The sequence below is a fragment of the Gallinula chloropus genome, assembly GCF_964237585.1.
Source record: "Gallinula chloropus genome assembly, chromosome: 30".
Taxonomy (NCBI): Eukaryota; Metazoa; Chordata; class Aves; order Gruiformes; family Rallidae; genus Gallinula; species Gallinula chloropus.
Window position 1 is genome coordinate 438,468 of NC_140115.1, and position 19,568 is coordinate 458,035.

A 19,568-nucleotide genomic window follows, 5' to 3' on the forward strand; every position below is an offset into this window, starting at 1 on the left:
GAAGCAGCGTGTGCACCCAGGGGTGCCCAGGGCCGTCCTTGTGAGCAGGGTCCCTGTGCCCTGGGGGCTGTGTGCTGGGGCAGGGACTCTGCTGCTGCCAGGGTCAGCACTCAGCCTGCCTTTTAGGCTTTCCACGGGGATAGAAAAGGACCTGTGGGTTGAGGGAGTGACCAAGGGAAAAGCAGAATAAAGTCCTTCTGCAGTAAAACAGTACTGCCTGGGTCAGCTTTGCTCCCAGCTCCAGCTGATCCTTGAGAAATTCCAAAGGGAATTTGGAGAGCAACAAGGAAGCATTTTCGTGTCAGGCAGAGTCTTTGCTTTGACTTTTCCTCTCCTGTGGGCTATGCTGACTGCGGTGTATTAGAACTAATTTCTCCCCTCAAGAATGTCCACATCAGAGGATTTCCTGAGCCCTGCACACACAGAGGTTCCCCCAGGGCAGTGCCCTGATACAAGGAGGGGTGTGCAGAGCAGAGCTGAGCACAGGGCAGGATTGATGAGGTCTGTGAGCACAGAGCAGGAGGTGACATGGGCAAAGAGAAGCAGCTCCAGGGGAAGCTGCAGGCGGCAGAGCAATTGTCAGGGAGGGAGAAACAAGCAGCTCCTCCCAGGAATGCCATGGCAGTGTGGATTTGGGACGTCCTTGATATCCCCCCATGTGCGGACACTGATATTCTACAGGAATACCAGGGTGTGATCACAGAGCACCCAGCACAGGGCAGCTGAGTCCAGGGCTGATGGACAGAGCAGCTCTCCCCACTCTGCACTCAGGGAAACTTTTCACTGGCCCTGCAGCAGCAATGTCAGGCAGTTCTGACAGAAGAAACAGTCCTCAGTTGCAGTGAGGAGGAAAGCAAATCTCCAAAGCTCTGATCTTCCGTAGGTTAAAACTGGAGTGTCAGTGCTGAAAAGCTCATTCCTATCCACAGGGGATTTAGTCTGAGTTCACACCATCCTTCTATTTACTGACTGTTGCCAGGCAGGACTGCGTTCTCAAGAGCCCACAGCTGACCCTCCTTAAGCCAGCACAAAAGGGACCTGCCAAAAGTCCTCCTGAATACAGAGAGTCAATGGGAATTGGAAGAGGTTTTCCTCCAAGATGATTTCCCTAACGACTCACTGTGCCTTTTCCTCCTCTGACAGGTCTCCACACTTGACAGCAGCAGATGTCCAACAGCAGCTCCATCAGCCAGTTCCTCCTCCTGCCCTTTGCAGACACAAGGGAGCTGCAGCTCCTGCACTTCTGGCTCTTCCTGGGCATCTACCTGGCTGCTCTCCTGGGCAATGGCCTCATCATCATCACCATAGCCTGTGACCACCACCTCCACACCCCCATGTACTTCTTCCTCCTCAACCTCTCTGTTCTTAACCTTGGCTGCATCTCCACCACTGTTCTCAAATCCATGGCCAATTCCTTGTGGGACACCAGGGCCATTTCCTACACAGGATGTGTGGCTCAAATCTTTTTCTTGGTATTTTTGTTCTCATCAGAGTTTTCTCTTCTCACTGTCATGGCCTATGACCGCTACGTTGCCATCTGCCACCCCCTGCACTACGGGACCCTCCTGGGCAGCAGAGCTTGTGTCCACATGGCAGCAGCTGCCTGGGCCAGTGGGTTTCTCAATGCTGTGCTGCACACAGCCAGTACATTTTCAGTGCCCCTGTGCCATGGCAATGCTGTTGACCAGTTCTTCTGTGAAATCCCCCAGATCCTCAAGCTCTCCTGCTCAGATGCCAACCTCAGGGAAACTGGAGTCCTTGTGGTTAGTTCCTGTTTAGTTTTCGGGTGTTTTGTGTTCATTGTGGTCTCCTATGTGCAGATCTTCAGGGCTGTGCTGGGGATCCCCTCGCAGCAGGGACGGCACAAAGCCTTTTCCACCTGCCTCCCTCACCTGACCGTGGTTTCCCTGTTTGCAACCACTACCGTGTTTGCCTACCTGAAGCCCCCCTCCATCTCCTCCCTATTTCTGGACCTGGTAGTGTCATTCCTTTACTCTGTGTTTCCACCAGCAGTGAACCCCCTCATCTACAGCATGAGGAACCAGGAGCTCAAGGATGCCGTGTGGAAACTGATGAGTGGATATTTTAAGCAGCAATAAATTGCTCATATCAATCACAATGTAGTCTCTATTTAGTAGGTTTTAATTTTCTGAATTATTTTTTTTTCCTTTTAGATTGTCTATATTATAATTACATGGTGCACATTAGTCCTATTCCTAACAGAGTATCTCTAGGTCTTCATTGCTCCAGACACAACGAAATGACAAAGTATGCACAATTTGCAGCATGTCTGCCTCCAAAGGGACACAATTTTTCCTTCTTTTATTTTATTATTATTTTTTTAAAATTTAAAAGCACCTCTTCTTCTCCTGAAACATTTGTCTACTTGTCTGGAGTGGCAATGCTTTCCTACAAGAGCAGAATGGGAATTACCAGTATTGGTACCCACGGCAGCAGAAGAAATACTAACCTTCCCCTTTACCTGTCTTACCTCCAGTCTGTCTCTTTCATCTCCATCATCATGCAGGTGTTTCCACCTCTCCTGATGATGTGGCCATGCCTAAGGACAGCTTTTCAGCAGACTAGATGGATGTGTCCTCACTGAATTCCACCTTCACTTGCTCTTTGGTCATTCAGATGCTGCTCAGTCTCCATTTCCTGCTTTGAGATTCAGAGAGTTGGAAAACATCCCATCTTTCAGAAGTCTAATGAACTGTTCTGTCAGCAAGTCAGTGTGTTGATAAGTGACCTTCCTATGTATCTGATTAAATCTGTTCTGGGAGAGAATCTCCTCTGAAAGCTGACCCCCTTCACACGCTGCTTGGCCGTAGCAGCAGCTGAGGAGAGAGATTTCATGGGTATTAAACTGTGTCATGTTGAACTGCTGTTTGTTGTCAGAGAAATCTGTCTGTGCCTGTGAGCACAGATGATGCCAGGAAAAGTGTTGGGAGTCCCAGGAGGCCAGTGAGGGAACTGCTGGGCTTGGGGAAGAGCAAGGTTCTCCATGCAGGTTTTGATCTGAACAGACTGCTTTTCCTGCCTGCCCAGATCTCCTTAAGACACCTCAGGACCAGCCCCCATTGCAGCATGCTGCTGAACTTTCTTCCATGATCTGAGATGTGACAGAAACATTTTTTCCTAAGACAAAGTCCTCCATGGTAAAACTCCTTTTAAATTTTCAACACTCAAATAAAACCTCTCCAGTTAGTCATACAATTCTTATTTTTTTAATTAAAATGTGTTGAAGAGCCATGGTTTTAAGGGATTTCTGGATGTTAATGAGCCCCATGGTGTCTTTTCTTCAGAGTCTACAGACCTCAAGATACCAAGAGGAGAATGAAGAAACTTCTCAAGAAGTTTAGTCAGGAGGAATGCCCAAAGCACCCTGAAGCACTCACAGGCCCCACTGGGAGCCATTCCTAACAAAGCCTCCCCAGGGGCTCGTTAGAGCAGACAACTGGAGGCCATGAGGACAAACCCAGGCAAAGCACAGGCAGCTCTGATGCTGAGGACACCCTGGCTTGGTCTGATGAAGCAGAAATGCCAAGTGCTGACCCCCAGCCCCTGGGCAGGGAGATCCTGACCCCCACCTGTGCCTAAGGGCTCTTCCTTGGGATGTGGGCAGTGTGACCCCATGGAAGGACAGGGGTTTAATACATGGTGTCCTCCCCTGGCATGGGTGCAAGGAGGTAATGATGCTCCATGGCCACGAGGACAATGTTTCTCCTCTGAGGCCTCTGTGTCAGGGCCATCAGCCACAGCCAAAGGGACCTTGTTTCTATCTGGCCCTTTCAGCCTGTTCAGCACCCTTGGCCATCTGTACCACAGTCCATCCTACAGTTCCCCACACCTGTGCCTGTGTCCCTGCAGGCACATTATCCCCTTCCCGACCATGTTCTCACCCCATGATGTCCCTGCCTGCACTGCTGTGTCTCCATCCTTGCCAGCTGTTCCCACAAACACAAACCCACCAGCTCATCCACACTTCCTCAAAGTGACATTTTACACCACAGCACTACCCTCAGAATGACATTTCTTTATCCTCACGTCCACTCTGACCTTCAAAGCTGCAGTTTCACCTTGACTTTCTTTCTTAGGTTCTTTCACTGTAGCACAATAGGGCTTCCCTCAGCCTCCCCTTCCCCAGGCTAAAGAAGCCCCGGGTCTCTCAGCCTCTCCACACAAGACCCCTGACTGTATCTGGTCAGACTTTCTGTGACCACGCGAGGGTTTCTCCACATTCCACCAGACTGGGGAGCCCCACACTGGGATTGACTGCTCCAGAGGTGTCTTCACTGGTGCTGAGTCCAGATGGACAAGAAGGGTCCTTGTCTGCGTGGCCACTCTCCTCCCAGTGCAGCCCAATGTGCTCATGGCCAGATTCCTGTTCAGCACCTCTGACTGCTATGGCATCTCCTGGAATGACCAAATTCTTCTCCCTGCAGCCTGTTCTCCACCTGTCATGTCTGAGCCTGTCTTGATGTGTGGGTGTTGTGCTGGAACCTTTTGTCATGGTTTTGTTCCAGCCAAGAGCTGGACATCAAGAGGCCACGTTCTCTCTGTGAGGATGATGTGGGCTGGGAGGGATTGGAGACAGGGGGAAGGGAGGGAAAATCAAACAATAAAAAATAGTAAATTATATCACACTGATGATGCCCAGTGCAGTTTCTCACCAAACCACACAGCTCAGGCCCTACAGCTCAGAGCCCTGCGCTCCTCCCCCGCACCAGCCCCCTTTATGCTGAGCTTGATGGAATTGGCATGGAATACCCTCTTTGGCCAGTTTTAGGTCACCTGTGCAGGTTTGTCGAGGTCTTTTTGAAGGGAAACTCCATCTTTTTAATGGTCCACATGTGCTTGCAGGTGTCTCTCCAACTTGTGGTGCCTCCAATGAAATGGCAGCAATAGGTGTTAGAGACCCTGGGACTCCATTGCTGGACGTTCAGCATGTTCCATGTTGGACTATGGAAGAGCCTGATAATGACTGCTGGCACTGTTGGGACTGTTCCCTTGGCTGGGAATTCATGATTCTCAAGGTTTATGGGGCTGCTTGTGTACTCCTGGGGAAGTTTCAGGCCAGGAACGTCTGTCTCCCTCACAACTTTTTGCTTGGGACGTACTGCTGGACGTTTAACAGGTTGGAAGGTGGGTGCTGGTATAGCTGGAACATATAGCACCATATTACTACCCTGAACCTCCCCTTTTCCCCCACAGATTCACCCATATCCACCCCCAGAAGCCTTGTACAACATCCTCACACCCCTCCCATCACGCATGGGTGCCCCCACAATTAACCCTCCCAGCACCCCTGGTGGATCCCCAAAACCTAATTACCCCCACCGCTTCATTTTCACCTCCAAATCCCCTCATATCTCACCCAAACACTCCTCTACACCCTCCAGATGCCCTCCCTTCTGCAATCATGGGTGCCCTCCACACCTTCATCCTGCCCCCCAGCCAAACCTCAACCCTTCCCAGGCACCCTGGCAGGCACCCCCCACCCCCCTGTATCCCCCTTGACCCCTTGCTCCCCCCAAAGAAATCCCACTCATACACCCCCAGCACTGCCTACACCACCCCCAGGCTCCCTACATAACCCACGGGTGCCACCCCTCACTCCCCAGCACTGTGTTAAACCCCCAGCACCACTGGTGGTCCCCCAACACTCCCCATAACCCCAAACCTCCTATTTTCCCCCTCAAGTCCCAACATATCTCTCCCCAGTACGTACTATACCTCCCCCCAAAACACCTCCCCAACCACCTATGGGTTCCCCCCAATTTAACCCCCACATCCAGCCCAGCCTTAAACCAACCTAGTACGCCTTGTTGCCCCTCAAATGCCCCCATAAACCTCAAACTCCACCCTTCCCCCAAAAAATCCTCCCATGTCCCCCACAGAACTACCCTGCGTCCCCCACGCCCCACCTCCTCAGCACTAATGGGTTCCTCAGCACCACTTAAGCCTCCTCAGCCAAACAATAATAACCCAGCAAACTCTATACCCACCAGCACCACATTACTCCTCCAAACCCCTTCCTTTTCACCTTCAAATTACACCATACCTTCCCCCAAGACCCTGCCTCAACCCCTACAGCCCCCCAGCAACACTAAGTGTCCCCCCCGCCTCTCCAGCCCTATCTTAACTCCGCAAGCATGTTTATACCCCCAAACACCATGCAACCCCTCATAACCCTGCTGTAGCAGGGGGCAATATGGTGCTGAGGGGGTGTGCAAGTAAGTGCTTGGCAGGAGAAAGGTCTCCTTTATGCCAGTGCTGAGATCAGCCATGTTCAGTCTTGAATGGGCCATCTTGCTTTGCCTCATCCTTCTTCTGCTGGCTCATTTTGCTCCTGGGAATGAGCTGTTGTTCCTGAGCTTGTTCATCTGCAGAAGGGAAGGGACTGGCATGGATAGAAAAAAAGCAGGTGTGTTTGGAATAGCAGGAAAGGGAATGAGGAGAAAATGCCTTTGTCCTACACTGTAAAAAGCCCAACACCAGCCCCACCCCCCGCTAAAGTAAGGAAATGGGAATGGCACTTCTGAAGGTAAAGGAGACTTTGCAACAGGTGATAGAAGTAGTGCCACAGAATCACAGAATCACAGAACACTGGGGGTTAGAAAGGACCTTGAAAGATCACACAGTCCAACCTTCCCTGCCAGAGCAGGATCATCTAGGCTAAATCATACAGGTGGCTTTGAATGTCTCCAGAGAAGGAGACTCCCCAGCCTCTCTGGGCAGTCTGTCCCAGTGCTCCATCACCCTCACAGTCTAAAAGTTCCTCTTTACATTCACATGGAACTTCCTCTGCTCCAGCTTGTACCCATTGCCCCTTGTCTTATCACTGACCATCACTCTTAGAAGAGCCCGGCTCCGTCCTCCTGAATCTGACCCTTTATATATTTATAAACATGAATAAGGTCAGCCCTCAGTCTCCTCTTCTCCAAGCTCAAGAGGCCCAGCTCCCTCAGCCTTTCCTCATAAGGAAGGTATTCCACTCCCTTAACAATCTTGGTGGCCCTGAGCTGGGCTCTTTCAGCCCACAACACACCTCGAGTGCTGTGTCCAGTTCTGGGCTCCTCACCATAAGAAAGACACTGAGGTCCTCGAGCAAGTGCAGAGAAGGGCAACCAGGCTGGGGAAGGGGCTGGAGGGCAAATCCTATGAGGAACGGTCAAGGGAACTGGGGCTGTTTTGATTGGAGAAGAGGAGGCTGAGGGGAGACCTTATCACCACCTACAACTACCTGAAGGGAGGTTGTTGAGAGGTGGGCAATGGTCTCTTCAGCCAGGTAACAGGTGATAGCACAAAGGGAAATGGCATGAAGCTGGGCCAGGGCAGGTTTAGATTAGATATTAGGAAGAAATTTTTACTGAAAGAGTTGTCAGGGCCTGGAACAGGCTGCCCAGGGAGGGGGTTGAGTCACCTTCCCTGGATGTGTTCAAAATAAAGGGTAGATGAGGTAGTTAGGGATATGGTTTAGCATAGGGTGGGAATGGTTGGACTCGATGATCTTAAAGGTCTTTTCCAACCTTGTGATTCTGCGATTCTTTCAAGGAGTTCTCTGTCCTTCTTGTAACTGAGGGGCCCAGAACTGGACCAAACATTCCAGGTGATGTCTTACCAGGGCAGAGAAGAGCGGGAGAAAGACCTCTCTTGACCTAGTAAGAGCACCCCTTCCAATACACCCCAGGATGCCATTGTTCCTCTTACCCAGGAGGGCACATTGCTGGCTCATGGTCATCCTACTGTCTACCAGGACCCCAGGTACCCCGTCACTCTCCAACAGGCCATTCCCCAACTGTCGCAGATGGGATAGGTAAGAGGGATGCACTTCACTCTTAAGAGAGAGGCAATAATGTGTTTATTGATATAAACATAAAGGGATCATGGAAGAAAGTTCAGCAGCATGCTGCAATGGATGCTGGTCCAGAGGTCTCCTAAGGAGATCTGGACAGGCAGGAAAAGCAGTCTCTTCAGACCAAAACCTGCCTGGAGAACTTTGCTATTCCGACAGAGCAGCAGTTCCCTCACTGGCCTCCTGGGACTCCCAACACTTTATCTGGCATCATAGAATTGAATTGTAGGGGTTGGAAGGGACCTCGAGAGATCATCGGGTCCAAACCCCCTGCCAAAGCAGGCTCCCTAGGAAATATCACTCAGATAGGCATCCAGACGGGTCTTGAATATCTCCAGAGATGGAGACTCCACCACTTCCCTGGGCAGCCTGTCCCAGGGCTCTGTCACTTCACTGTGAAAAAGTTCTTCCGCATGTTGGTGTGGAACTTCCTGTGCTCCAACTTGCAGCCATTGCCCCTTGTCCTATCCCCACAGACCACTGAAAAGGGGCTGGCTGATTCCCCCTGCATCCCCTGCTTAAGATAATTATAAACCTTAATTAAGTGCCCCCTTAGTCTTCTCTTCTCAAGGCTGAAGATTCCCAACTTACTCAGCCTACCCTCATAGGGGAGATGTTCCAGGCCCCTAATCATCTTTGTGGCCCTTCTTTGGACTCTCTCCAGGAAATCCCTGTCCTTTTTAAACCAAGGAGCCCAGAACTGGACACAATACTCCAGGTGGGACCTGACCAGGGCAGAGTAGAGGGGGAGGATCACCTCCTTTGACCTGCTGGCTACACTCCTCCGGATGTACCCCAGGATCCCATTGGCTCTCTTAGCCACCAGGGCACACTGCTGGCTCATGGCCAACCTGTCATCTACCAAGACCCCCAGGTCCTTCTCCACTGAGCTCTTCTCCAGCAGGTCATCCCCCAGCCTGTACTGATACAAACGGTTGTTCCTTCCCAGGTGCAAGACTTTACACTTGCTTTTGTTGAACTTCATCTGGTTTCTAACTGCCCAGCTCTCCAGCCTGTCCAGGTCTCTCTGGATGGCAGCGCAGTGTTCCTGTGTGTCAGCCACTCCTCCCAGCTTTGTATCATCAGGTACATGCTGAGGGTGGATGCTATTCCCTCGTCAAGGTCGTCAATGAAGATATTAAACAGGACTGGACCCAACACCGAGCCCTGGGGAACAGCACTAGTCACAGGCCTCCAGTCAGATTCTGCTCCTCGAATCACAACCCTCTGGGCTCGGTCCGACAGCCAGTTCTCAACCCACCTCACCGTCCACTCATCTATCCCGTGCTCTCTCAGCTTTGTTATCAGGATGTCATGGGAGACAGTATCAAAGGCCCTGCTGAAGTCAAGGTAGATGACATCCACTGCTCTCCCTCCATCTACCCAGCCTGTCATGAGATCATAGAAGGCTATGAGATTGGTCAAGCACGATTTCACCTTGGTGACTCCATGCTGACTGCTCCTCATGACCTTCTTCTCTTCCAATTGCTTGGAGATGGCATCCAGAACAAGCTGTTCCATTACCTTTCCTGGGACAGAGGTGAGGCTGACTGGCCTATAGTTACTAGGTTCCTCTTTCTTGCCCTTTTTAAAAACTGGAGTGACACTGGCTATCCTCCAGTCTTCAGGCACTTCTCCTGTCCTCCAAGACCTGTTGAAGATGATAGAGAGCAGCTCAGCAATCACCTCTGCCAGCTCCCTCAGCACACATGGATGAAACCCATCAGGGCCCATGGATTTGTGTGCATTAATCCCTTTGAGCTGCTCCTGAACCTCCCCTACCTCAACCAGAGGGAAATTCTTCGTTTCCCCAACACTCCAACTTTCATCCAGTGTCTGTGGGTCCCGAGGGGCCTTTGAAGTGAAGACTGAAGTAAAGGCAGCATTCAGTATCTCCACGTTCTTGGCATCCCCCGTTACCAGGACACCCTCCTCATTCAGCAAGGGTCCTACATTATCCCTGGTCATCCTCTTACTATTCACGTATCTAAAGAAACCCTTTTTATTATCCTTTATGTCCCTTGCCAGCTTCATTTCAAAGGGGGCTTTAGCCTTCCTAGTTGCATCCCTACAGGCCCAGACCACATTCCTGTATTCTCCCCAGGTGCTCAGACCCTTTTTCCACAATTCATAGATCTTCTGCTTCTCTTTGAGTTTACTCAATAGCTCTGTGTTCATCCATGCAGGTCTTCTGCCTCTCTTTCCCAATTTCCTGCTCAAAGGGATGCATCGTTCCTGTGCTTGGAAGAAGCCCTGTTTGAATAATAGCCAGCTCTCACAGGCTCCCATTCCTTCCAACAGTGTAGCCCACGGGATAGCCCCTATTAAGTAGCAGAGGAGATCAAAGTTAGCTCTTCCAAAATTCAGGGTAGCTATCCTAATTTTGGCTTGCTTCTTCCACCCAGGATCTTGAACTCGACCATTTCATGGTCGCTTTGTCCTAAGCTGCCCCCGACCTTCACGTCCCTAACGAGCCCGTCCTTGTTAGTGAAAACAAGGTCCAGCACCCGCCCTCCCCTTGTAGGCTCCTGCACCATCTGTAGCAGGAAATTGTCTTCAACACACCGCAGAAATTGTCTGGACTGCACACGACTGGCCGTGTTGCTTGCCCAGCAAATATCTGGACAGTTGAAGTCCCCCATAAGGATCAGTGCCCAGGATCTTGAGGCTACTTCTAACTGCTTATAGAATGCGCTATCAACCTGCTCCTCTTGATCAGGGGGCCTATAGACACTCTCACAACAATGTCACCCATACCAGTTTGCCCCTTGATTTTAACTCACAAGCACTCGACGGATGGTTCATCCTTCCCCAGGTGTTGGTAGTTGGGGCCTGGCGGTCGGAAGATGTCGGGATGTTGGAAAGTTTGGAACCCCCCCTCCCCTCAGGTAACCAATAATAGGCAGCCGGGGATGTAAGCGGGCGGAAATGACATCGTAAACCTCGGCTATATAACACTGTGCCACTCACTAATAAACGCCATTTGCCATCCCCCACGTTGGTGTCTGTGAGCTGATGGCCCGAGCGGCCAGAGTGTGGCCGCCGTGCCGTTCCTGAACCAGGTCACCGCGCCTAGAGAGGCAACAGCCAGGTGGAGCTCAATACATTCCAGCTGCTCTCTCACATAAAGAGCAACTCCTCCACCTCGCCTCCCTAGCCTGTCTTTCCTAAAAAGCACATAGCCATCCATGACAGCGGGCCAATCGTCCAGGTTGTCCTGGGGATTCCATCCACTTTCTGTCCCCATCTTTTCACTCAGGGGTCTGGGTATCAGTAGACAAATGCTATTACTACTAAAGACTGAGGAGAAAATGCCTCAGCCTTTTCTTCATCCTCTGTCACAATTAAGGAATTATAGATTCAATTAATTTGCTATTTGTTATTATAGAGTTAATAACATAAGTAGGGCCAGGGAGAATATCCCTCCTTTAATGTAGGTTGCAAACAAAAGGTTCCAGGGCTGAGCAAGTTTCCTGGTCAGAAACCTCCCCAGGTAGTCCTCAAGCAACCATGGTATCCTTGGGGCTAAGGTCATTCCTGGTCAAGGGAATGGTCCTAATAATGCCAGATGTCATTTTCAGGCTCTACAGGCATCCACATTCAAAAATGCAACACGTCCAGCAATAGCTCCCAAAGAAAAGGTGTGAGGGCTGAAAGATGTTTGTGGTCCTAAACCTCCCCAAGTAGTTGTCAGGATCCAAAACCAGACTAATTTGGCAGAGGTTACACACCATTGTGTTCCAAAAGACCCCAGGTTGCTCTGGGTGGCTTGGGGCACCTGGGCTTAACTCCTGAGTAATGCCCAACTAGGAGTTTTGTCATGACCAGGTCTTCACAATTTTCAGGAACAGAATTAAGACTCAAAACCGAGTCAAGGGTCAATTCACTTTATTTGACCAACAACAAGTGTGCAAGAGAAGGGGGGGGAAAGAAATGCGATATCTACCACCATGGAGCTGCAGTGTCCTGTCAGGCCAATGTCTTCAGGTCTGGTGGGACAACGTTCCCTCCATGTAGGTCACCTCTGTTCTTTTATTGTGTTGTATTCACTCCTTCCAGGAATCAATTAGCATATTGCAAGAGCTACTTTGTTTAGCTGCATCCCCCACCCAGTGTTGGTGTGTCTGCCCAATACCATCACTGGGAGGTTTTAGGTGGTCTTCAGGGGTCTCTGGCCCCCGTCTCTTCCAGACCCCAGGTCTGGGCACATGCACAGTGGTTGGGTTAAACTTAATCAGCTCTGCATTCAGGTGCATAGGAAGGCAGGATGCATCTGGTCTTGCGGTCTGACCGTTGCTCTACTGCTGACAGTGGTGAGAGCTGGTGGTGTAATGTTCCAGCAGTGTTGAGACAAACACCTGACACAGTCTCTTCATTGTTTGACACAGTCCCCTAGACCACCCTATGGCTCCACATGGCTGTTTCGTTCACGTTATGCCACGGTGGCATGAATGATAGGAGGTAAAGAGAGGAAGAAGGAAAAGAGACAGCATGGTCACAAGAGCTAACAACATCCAATTAACTATTGCATTTTTACTTCTTAAAATGTAAATCTCTTCCTGCTGGAACAGGCTGCACAGAGAGGTGGTGGATGCCTGATCCCTGGAGGTGTTCAAGGCCAGGCTGGATGGGGCCCTGGGCAGCCTTGTGTAGCTCCAGGCCTGGAGGTTGGTGGCCCTGCCTGTGGCAGGGGGGTTTGAACTGTCTGATCCTTGGGGTCCCTTCCAGCCCAGACGAGTCTGTGATTCTATTATTATCAATTCAGAACATCTATGCATTCTGGTACCTGTGTGGTTTTGGTGATACAAAGCAGAGTGATTGTGGCCTTTGTGGTTCATGTGGTCTGCTGCCCTGGTCTATTCTGCTTGGGGTCGGCATACACAGTAGGAAAATGGATTTCCACACCCCCTTAGTCTAAGGCACATGTTTTGTTGGGGTCTCAAAACTTCTGTTCTAGATTTAAGCAAAGACAAGTAAAAACACCCTATTTAATATGATCCATACTGCTGACGGTGTCGTTGGGCATTTCTTTAACGCCCTCAGGTGAAGCAGGAGCTACAAATTGCCTATTGGCTACGACATGTTGAATCAATTGTATAAAACATGGAATAATACGTGGTAAAAACATCAATGTGGTGAATCCACATGTCAAATAAAATAGGATTGACTTAACCCATGGACCAACGGGGAGCCAGGACAACATCTCAATGTCCCAGCCTCCCCATGTTTGAATGGGGACATGGGCTAACTTCTGTATCCTGGCTGTGGGTTGTTTAACAACCTTTCCATTGTCATCTATTTTCAAACCACAATTAGAATCATTTATTACCACAAATGCCTCCTCCTTTGGCTGACAGGTAATTGAGAACCATGTGATGTGTTAATGTTGCTCTTCACATTTGTGCCCCCTGATTGGCCAATAGATGGAGGGCATGAGCTGTGTCATTAGTAATAATTCCTACGATGGCTTGTAGACGAATAATGCAATTTAGATTATAGATTGGGTCTCGAGCAGCCCTAATCCATTCCTTAGGATTCTAGGTTGCAGGTCCAATATGTTGTACGACACATTGGAGGGTCCACCTGTCTTTTCCCCAGGACTGGCTACTCCCACCTGCTACAGAAAAATCAATGGACCCTCGATATCGACTGAGGTCATCATAGACCTTAATTCTCAAACGGAATGGTAACTTCCTGGTTGGTTATGCCAACCAGGTTCTGCCACAAGCCAAAGGGTTGGATTCCCTCAATATCTCAACTCCCATACCATTCCTATAAGCCCAAAAGCTATCAAATCATTTCTTATGACCACTTTCATTGACCCAATCCGAATTTAGCCATTGAGGGATGAGTTTTGCTCACCAGTGGTGTTGCTCAACATGCACCATAACATGTCACCTCTGACAGGAAAAGTGATTATAAGTAGCACAATTAATGGGTTGACACCCAGGGAAGATACAAGGATTTCCACACCTGAAGGTCCAATAACACACACACTATGACCCACAAAACCTCCATTGTTGTCATTCCGATTGAGACAATATTCCCCCTTTTCTGGAAATGGGGTTTTCCATGGATTTGTTTCCTCATTCCAATAGAATGAATCATGACCAATGGTTATGTCACTTAGATCACTCAGGGGCCATTTTGGGGATATTGTTTCAATGTCCATGGCCAGTCTTTAAATCCTGAAGGGCTCCCATATCCCCAACAATTTGTCAGGTTAAAAGCGTTGGGCACCTGCTGGCCTAAAGTTATAAATCCATTTTGCCACCCCAGGCTGAAGAGGGGGGCTCAAAGTTTCCTCAGATATTAAAGGTGGTGAGAATGGTCAATCAAAACCATGTTTCTAACAGTCTGGTAAACGTCCTATAAATATTAACAAAGCAGTTATTAACTAAACTATACAGACAATTAACAGCTTCATCTATTCCTTCAACCAGGTGTCAGAGATTCCATCTGGAAAAGAAAAGAGAGAAAACTCAGACTTAGTTTGTATTAAGGAACTGGTCGTAGATTGTTATTAGAAGGATGGAATGATCCACCTTGTATTGACTTTGTGTTCCTTCCCATGGGCATCTTTTGCTTTCCAAGCGTATTTGTTGAGGGGCTCAGCCAGGACGAGGGGAACAGTCCCAATGGTCGGCATTTCTACCAAGACTGGCAGACCAGGAGAGAAAAATGGCTTTTCTGGGGTGCTGGGAGTGTAGGGTTTGGGGATTAAATTTGGGGTTTGGGTCAAAAGACATTGAGTTGGGACATCCAATTATTCCCCAGCAATCATTGACTTGGGGAACTGCATCCCAGAGACGTTCTGCCCAGTGTGGCTTGTGAGCTTTTACAAACCCTTTCAAAAGCCCATTAGTTCCCCCCACTATCCCATTAGCTTGGGGCTAACACGGGGGGTGAAATCCCCACCTGACTCCTCCTTCCTTGGCCCACTCCTGCCCCTTGGCAGCAGTGAAATGACTGCCCTGGTCTGACTGAGCAGACTGGGGGTTGGCAGAAAGCAAAACCAATTGGTCAGGGCCCGCCCTGGATGTTCTCTTGCTGATCCTGGAAATGCCTGGGCTTGGACTAGGCCAGAAATGATTTCCACTCCCACTAATACTCTTGTTTCCCCTCCGCCTTCCCAAGGGCTCCAATAGAGTCGATTTGCCAGGCCTCCCAAAGGGTCTTTTTCTCTCTCAGTTGGAGGGGGGTCTCTTCCATGGGGTGCCGCTCTCACCGCAGGCGGCATTGTTCACAGGCCCAGAGCCAGGTGGGGCAAGCTTCCCAGTGACAGGCCACCCCCTGGCATGTGCCTCCCTGTGGGAATCCTTGGATCCTGCCTGGCCACGTTTCACATGCAGCCATTCCAGGAGCCTGTCCCAATGTCCTCTGAGCTGGTCCTCTTGCTGCAGAGGGGCAATGCTGGCCAGTTCCTCTGAGCTGAGGGAGCTGGGCCTCGTTACCTTGGAAAAGAGGAGACTGAGGGGTGGCCTTATTCAGGTCAATGGGCAAAAGCTGGAGCAGAGGAAGTTCCATGTGAATGTCAGGAGAAACTCTTTCACTGTGAGGGTGCCAGAGCCCTGGGACAGACTGCCCAGAGAGGTTGTGGAGTCTCCTCCTCTAAAAACATTCACACCCACCTGGATGTGTTCCTGTGTGGTTTAGTCCAGGTGATCCTGCTGTGGCAGGGGGGTAGGACTAGATGACCTTTTGAGGTCCCTTCCAACTCCAAACGTTCTGTGATTCCTTGACCTTGGATCTCCCTGCACGCCTCTGGAGCACCTCTGGCCCCTCAGGTTTCACTGGGTGTTGGTGTTTGAACACCTCCTCCTTGGCCTCCCACCCATTAATTCCCATGAGAGCTGGGACCAGCAGCTCCCAGGAAGCAGGTGCCTCTTTTGTGCCCACTGGAACCGTGGCAAGAGGAATCCCAGCTTTGGTTGGATGGAGGCAGCCCTGTGCCAGAGCTGCATCCCCTTTCAGCCCCAGGGCTGCAAAGCAAGGATGAGGTGCCTCTAGTCACTTGTCATACTTTTTACCCTCCCCAAGGGGAAAGAGTCCCCTTCCCGTCATCTTCTGGGGGTCCTGCCTCATGTGGAGACAAGGAAAAGTGATTCTTCTGCCCAGCTGATGCTTGACTAGGAGAAAGGACTCTGCTGGACAGAAGGATTTCTCCCCAGACTAGAGAGCAGATGGCAGGGAGGACTTCAGTGTCTTTCCAAGTTGGTTCCTTTGAGCTTCAGGAATACCTCAGAGGAGCCGAGGGGTACATGACACCTTCACCTGCTCCTCTGCTGTAGCTGGGCTGGACTCCTGGGACAGTGGAAGCTGATGAAACATTACAGCAATGATGAGGGACAGCTCTGCCACAGAGCAGCTCCTCTGCCATTCACACAGGGCTGGGGACACTGCCTGTAGGCATCAAGGGGAGACCTGAGAGGCTGAGAGAGCTGACAGATGCTGAGAGCTCACTGGAGGAGAAATATCCTCAGCACTCTACCTGTGAGTATGTCCGTGGTATGTCTGTGGGTGCAGGGCAATGCAGGTTCTGTTCCTGGAGGGATCTCCTAAAGCTGGGACATGGGGCAGTCTGTGGGGTCTGTCAGGAAGATAGATTCTCTATAGGACCAGAAGGTGCTGCTTGGAAGGGATTCCCTTCTGCCCCATCAGAGGGACAGGGCAGGACAGCTGTCTTCTCCTGGGCATGGTTGAGGGGTGCCCAGGGCTGTCCTTGTGAGCAGGGTCCTTGTGCCCCGGGGTCTGTGTGCTGGGGCAGGGACTCTGCTGCTGCCAGGGTCAGCACTCAGCCTGCCTGCTGGGCTTTCCACAGGGATATAGACAGCACCTCTGGGTTGAAGCAGTGACCCAGGGAAGGGCAACGTAAGGTCCTTCTGCTGTAAGAAAGTGCTGCCTGGGTCAGCTTTGCTCCCGGCCAGAGCTGATCCTTGAGAAATGCCAAAGAGAATGTTTCTCCAAAGGCAGAGTCTTTGCTTTGACTTTTCCTCTCCTGTGGGCTGTGCTGAGTGTGGTAGATGAGAACTTATTTCTCCCCTTGAGAATATGCAGTGAAAACTTGATTCTCATGAAGATGTTGGAGCCTGGGCTGAGCCCTGCACACACAGAGGTTCCCTGGGGCAGTGCCCTGATGGCAGGAGGGGTCTGCAGAGCAGAGCTGAGCACAGGGCAGGTTGGATGAGGTCTGTGAGCACAGAGCAGGAGGTGAGATGGGCAAAGAGAAGGTTCTGCAGGGTCAGCTCCAGGCAGCAGAGACATTGTCAGGGAGGGAGGAGCTGCTCCCAGAAATGCCCTGGCAGTGGGGATTTGAGACGCCCCTGACACTTTCTGACACCCACCCCCTGGTTTCTGCCACCCAGCACAGACTCTGCAGCCAGAGTACAGAGTTTTAGGCTGAAACTTCTCCTTGGCAGCCCAACCAGCAGTGAGGAGAAACCCCTGAGTGCCTGTCTTTCTATTCCTGACCCTAAAGCTTTTGCTGCAGCATTTCCTGCTGTATCCCCTCCTGTCCTTGCTGCCTTTGTCCCACCATTACCTGGGGCTTTGAGCATGTCCATGGTGGGACTGGCACTGAGCTGACCCTCACTTCGGGACCCCCATCTTTAGGACTGAGGTTTTCCAGGCAGCTCCTGCTGGGCTGCAGCTGCCTCCCACAATGGCACCGCTCTCCCAGGGACTCTTGTGCCCCAGAGAGGAGCCCCATGCAGGAGACATCTCGGCACAGAGGCCGTGGCAATGCCACTCATCACCTGTGTGTGGGCAGCTGCACTGAGCCCTGTGTGTCCCTGGCTGGGAGTGGGGAGCTGAGATCCTCCTTGGGTAGGATGAGACTGCAGGAGGGCTTTGGAGCTCTGACCTGCGAGACTGGATTCCTCATCTCTCTGTGGGGTCCAGTTTCTTCTGCAGGGAACAGCAGGGTGTGATCACAGAACGTCCAGCACAGGGCAGCTGAGACCAGGGCTGATGGACAGAGCAGCTCTCCCCACTCTGCACTCAGGGGAAGGTTTCACTGGCACTGCAGCAGCAATGTCAGGGAGTTCTGGCAGGAGTAACACTCCTCAGCTCCTTCCTATCCACAGGGGATTTAGTCTGAGTTCAGGCCATCCTTCTGTATCCTTACTGCTGCGAGGCAGGACTGAGTTCTCCAGAGCCCACAGCCAACCCTCCTCTCAGCAGTGGCACGCTCAAGCCAGCACATTGCAGAGAGTCAATCTGAGGGTGTTCCCTAAGAGTTGGAAGATGTTTTTGACCGAGTTGTGTTCCCTAATTTCTCACTGTGGCTTTTCCTCCTTGGACAGGTCTCCACACTTGACAGCAGCAGATGTCCAACAGCAGCTCCATCAGCCAGTTCCTCCTCCTGCCCTTTGCAGACACACGGGAGCTGCAGCTCCTGCACTTCTGCCTCTTCCTGGGCATCTACCTGGCTGCTTTTCTTGGAAATGGTCTCATCATCATCACCATAGCCTGTGACCACCACCTCCACACACCCATGTACTTCTTCCTTCTCAACCTCTCTATTGTTGACCTTGCCTACATCTCCACCACTGTTCCCAAAGCCATGGCCAATTCCTTGTGGGACACCAGGGCCATTTCCTACACAGGATGTGTGGCTCAACTCTTTTTCTTTGTATGCTTGATCTCAACAGAGTTCTGTCTTCTCACTGTCATGACCTATGACCGCTACGTTGCCATCTGCCACCCCCTGCACTACAGGACCCTCCTGGGCAGCAGAGCTTGTGTCCACATGGCAGCAGCTGCCTGGGCCAGTGGGTTTCTCTATTCTCTGCTGCACACAGCCAATACATTTTCACTTCCCCTCTGCAAGGGCAATGCCCTTGACCAGTTCTTCTGTGAAATCCCCCAGATCCTCAAGCTCTCCTGCTCAGATGCCTACCTCAGGGAAACTGGAGTCCTTGTGGTCAGTGCCTCTTTTGCTACTGGGTGTTTTGTGTTCATTGTGGTGTCCTATGTGCAGATCTTCAGGGCTGTGCTGAGGATCCCCTCGCAGCAGGGACGGCACAAAGCCTTTTCCACCTGCCTCCCTCACCTGGCCGTGGTCTCCTTGTTCCTCAGCACTGCCTTCTTTGCCTACCTGAAGCCACCCTCCATCTCCTCCCTATTTCTGGACCTGGTATTGTCATTTCTTTACTCTGTTGTTCCACCAGCAGTGAACCCCCTCATCTACAGCATGAGGAACCAGGAGCTCAAGGATGCCATGTGGAAACTGAGGACTGGATGTTTCTAAGCAGCTCATCTTTGGCATATCACTGGCCATGGAACTCACATTAGGACCAGTCTGTATTTAGTATGAATTTTGGTGGTTGTTTAGTCTTCTCAGTAGCCTAGATACATGTATGCACCTCACCTTGCCTCTGCTTGCTCTTTGGTCATTTCGATACTGCTCAGCTCTCCAGTGTCTTCCGACACATGGAAAACTTCCCATCTTTCAGATGTCTAATAAATGATTCTCTCAGAATTTTAGTGTGTTGTTAAGTGACCTTTCTATCTATCTGAACAAAAGTTGGTTTGGAGAGAATCTCCTCTGAAAGCTGACCCCCTTCATATGCTGCAGGATGAGCATGAGCCAGCAATGTGCCCTCCTGGCTATGAAGGCCAATGGCACCCTGGGGTGTATTAGAAGGGGTGTGTTCAGTAGGTCAAGAGAAGCCTTTCTCCTCCTTGCCCAGGTGAGAACGCACCTGGA

General features: G+C 50.9%; 2 protein-coding genes across 2 annotated transcripts; both read left to right on the forward strand.

Moving 5' to 3' along the window:
• Window positions 1-1,166: 1,166 nt before the first annotated feature.
• On the forward strand, window positions 1,167-2,099 carry LOC311202400 (olfactory receptor 14A16-like; the record flags this gene model as incomplete). The annotated part of the gene is made up of 1 exon (XM_084276990.1): window positions 1,167-2,099. The coding sequence occupies one exon, from the start codon at window positions 1,167-1,169 to the stop codon at window positions 2,097-2,099; it is 933 nt and encodes a 310-aa protein (XP_084133116.1).
• Window positions 2,100-18,185: 16,086 nt separating this feature from the next.
• Window positions 18,186-19,109, forward strand: LOC311202530 (olfactory receptor 14C36-like; the record flags this gene model as incomplete). Its single annotated transcript, XM_084277113.1, has 1 exon — window positions 18,186-19,109. The coding sequence occupies one exon, from the start codon at window positions 18,186-18,188 to the stop codon at window positions 19,107-19,109; it is 924 nt and encodes a 307-aa protein (XP_084133239.1).
• Between the last annotated feature and the right edge of the window lie 459 nt (window positions 19,110-19,568).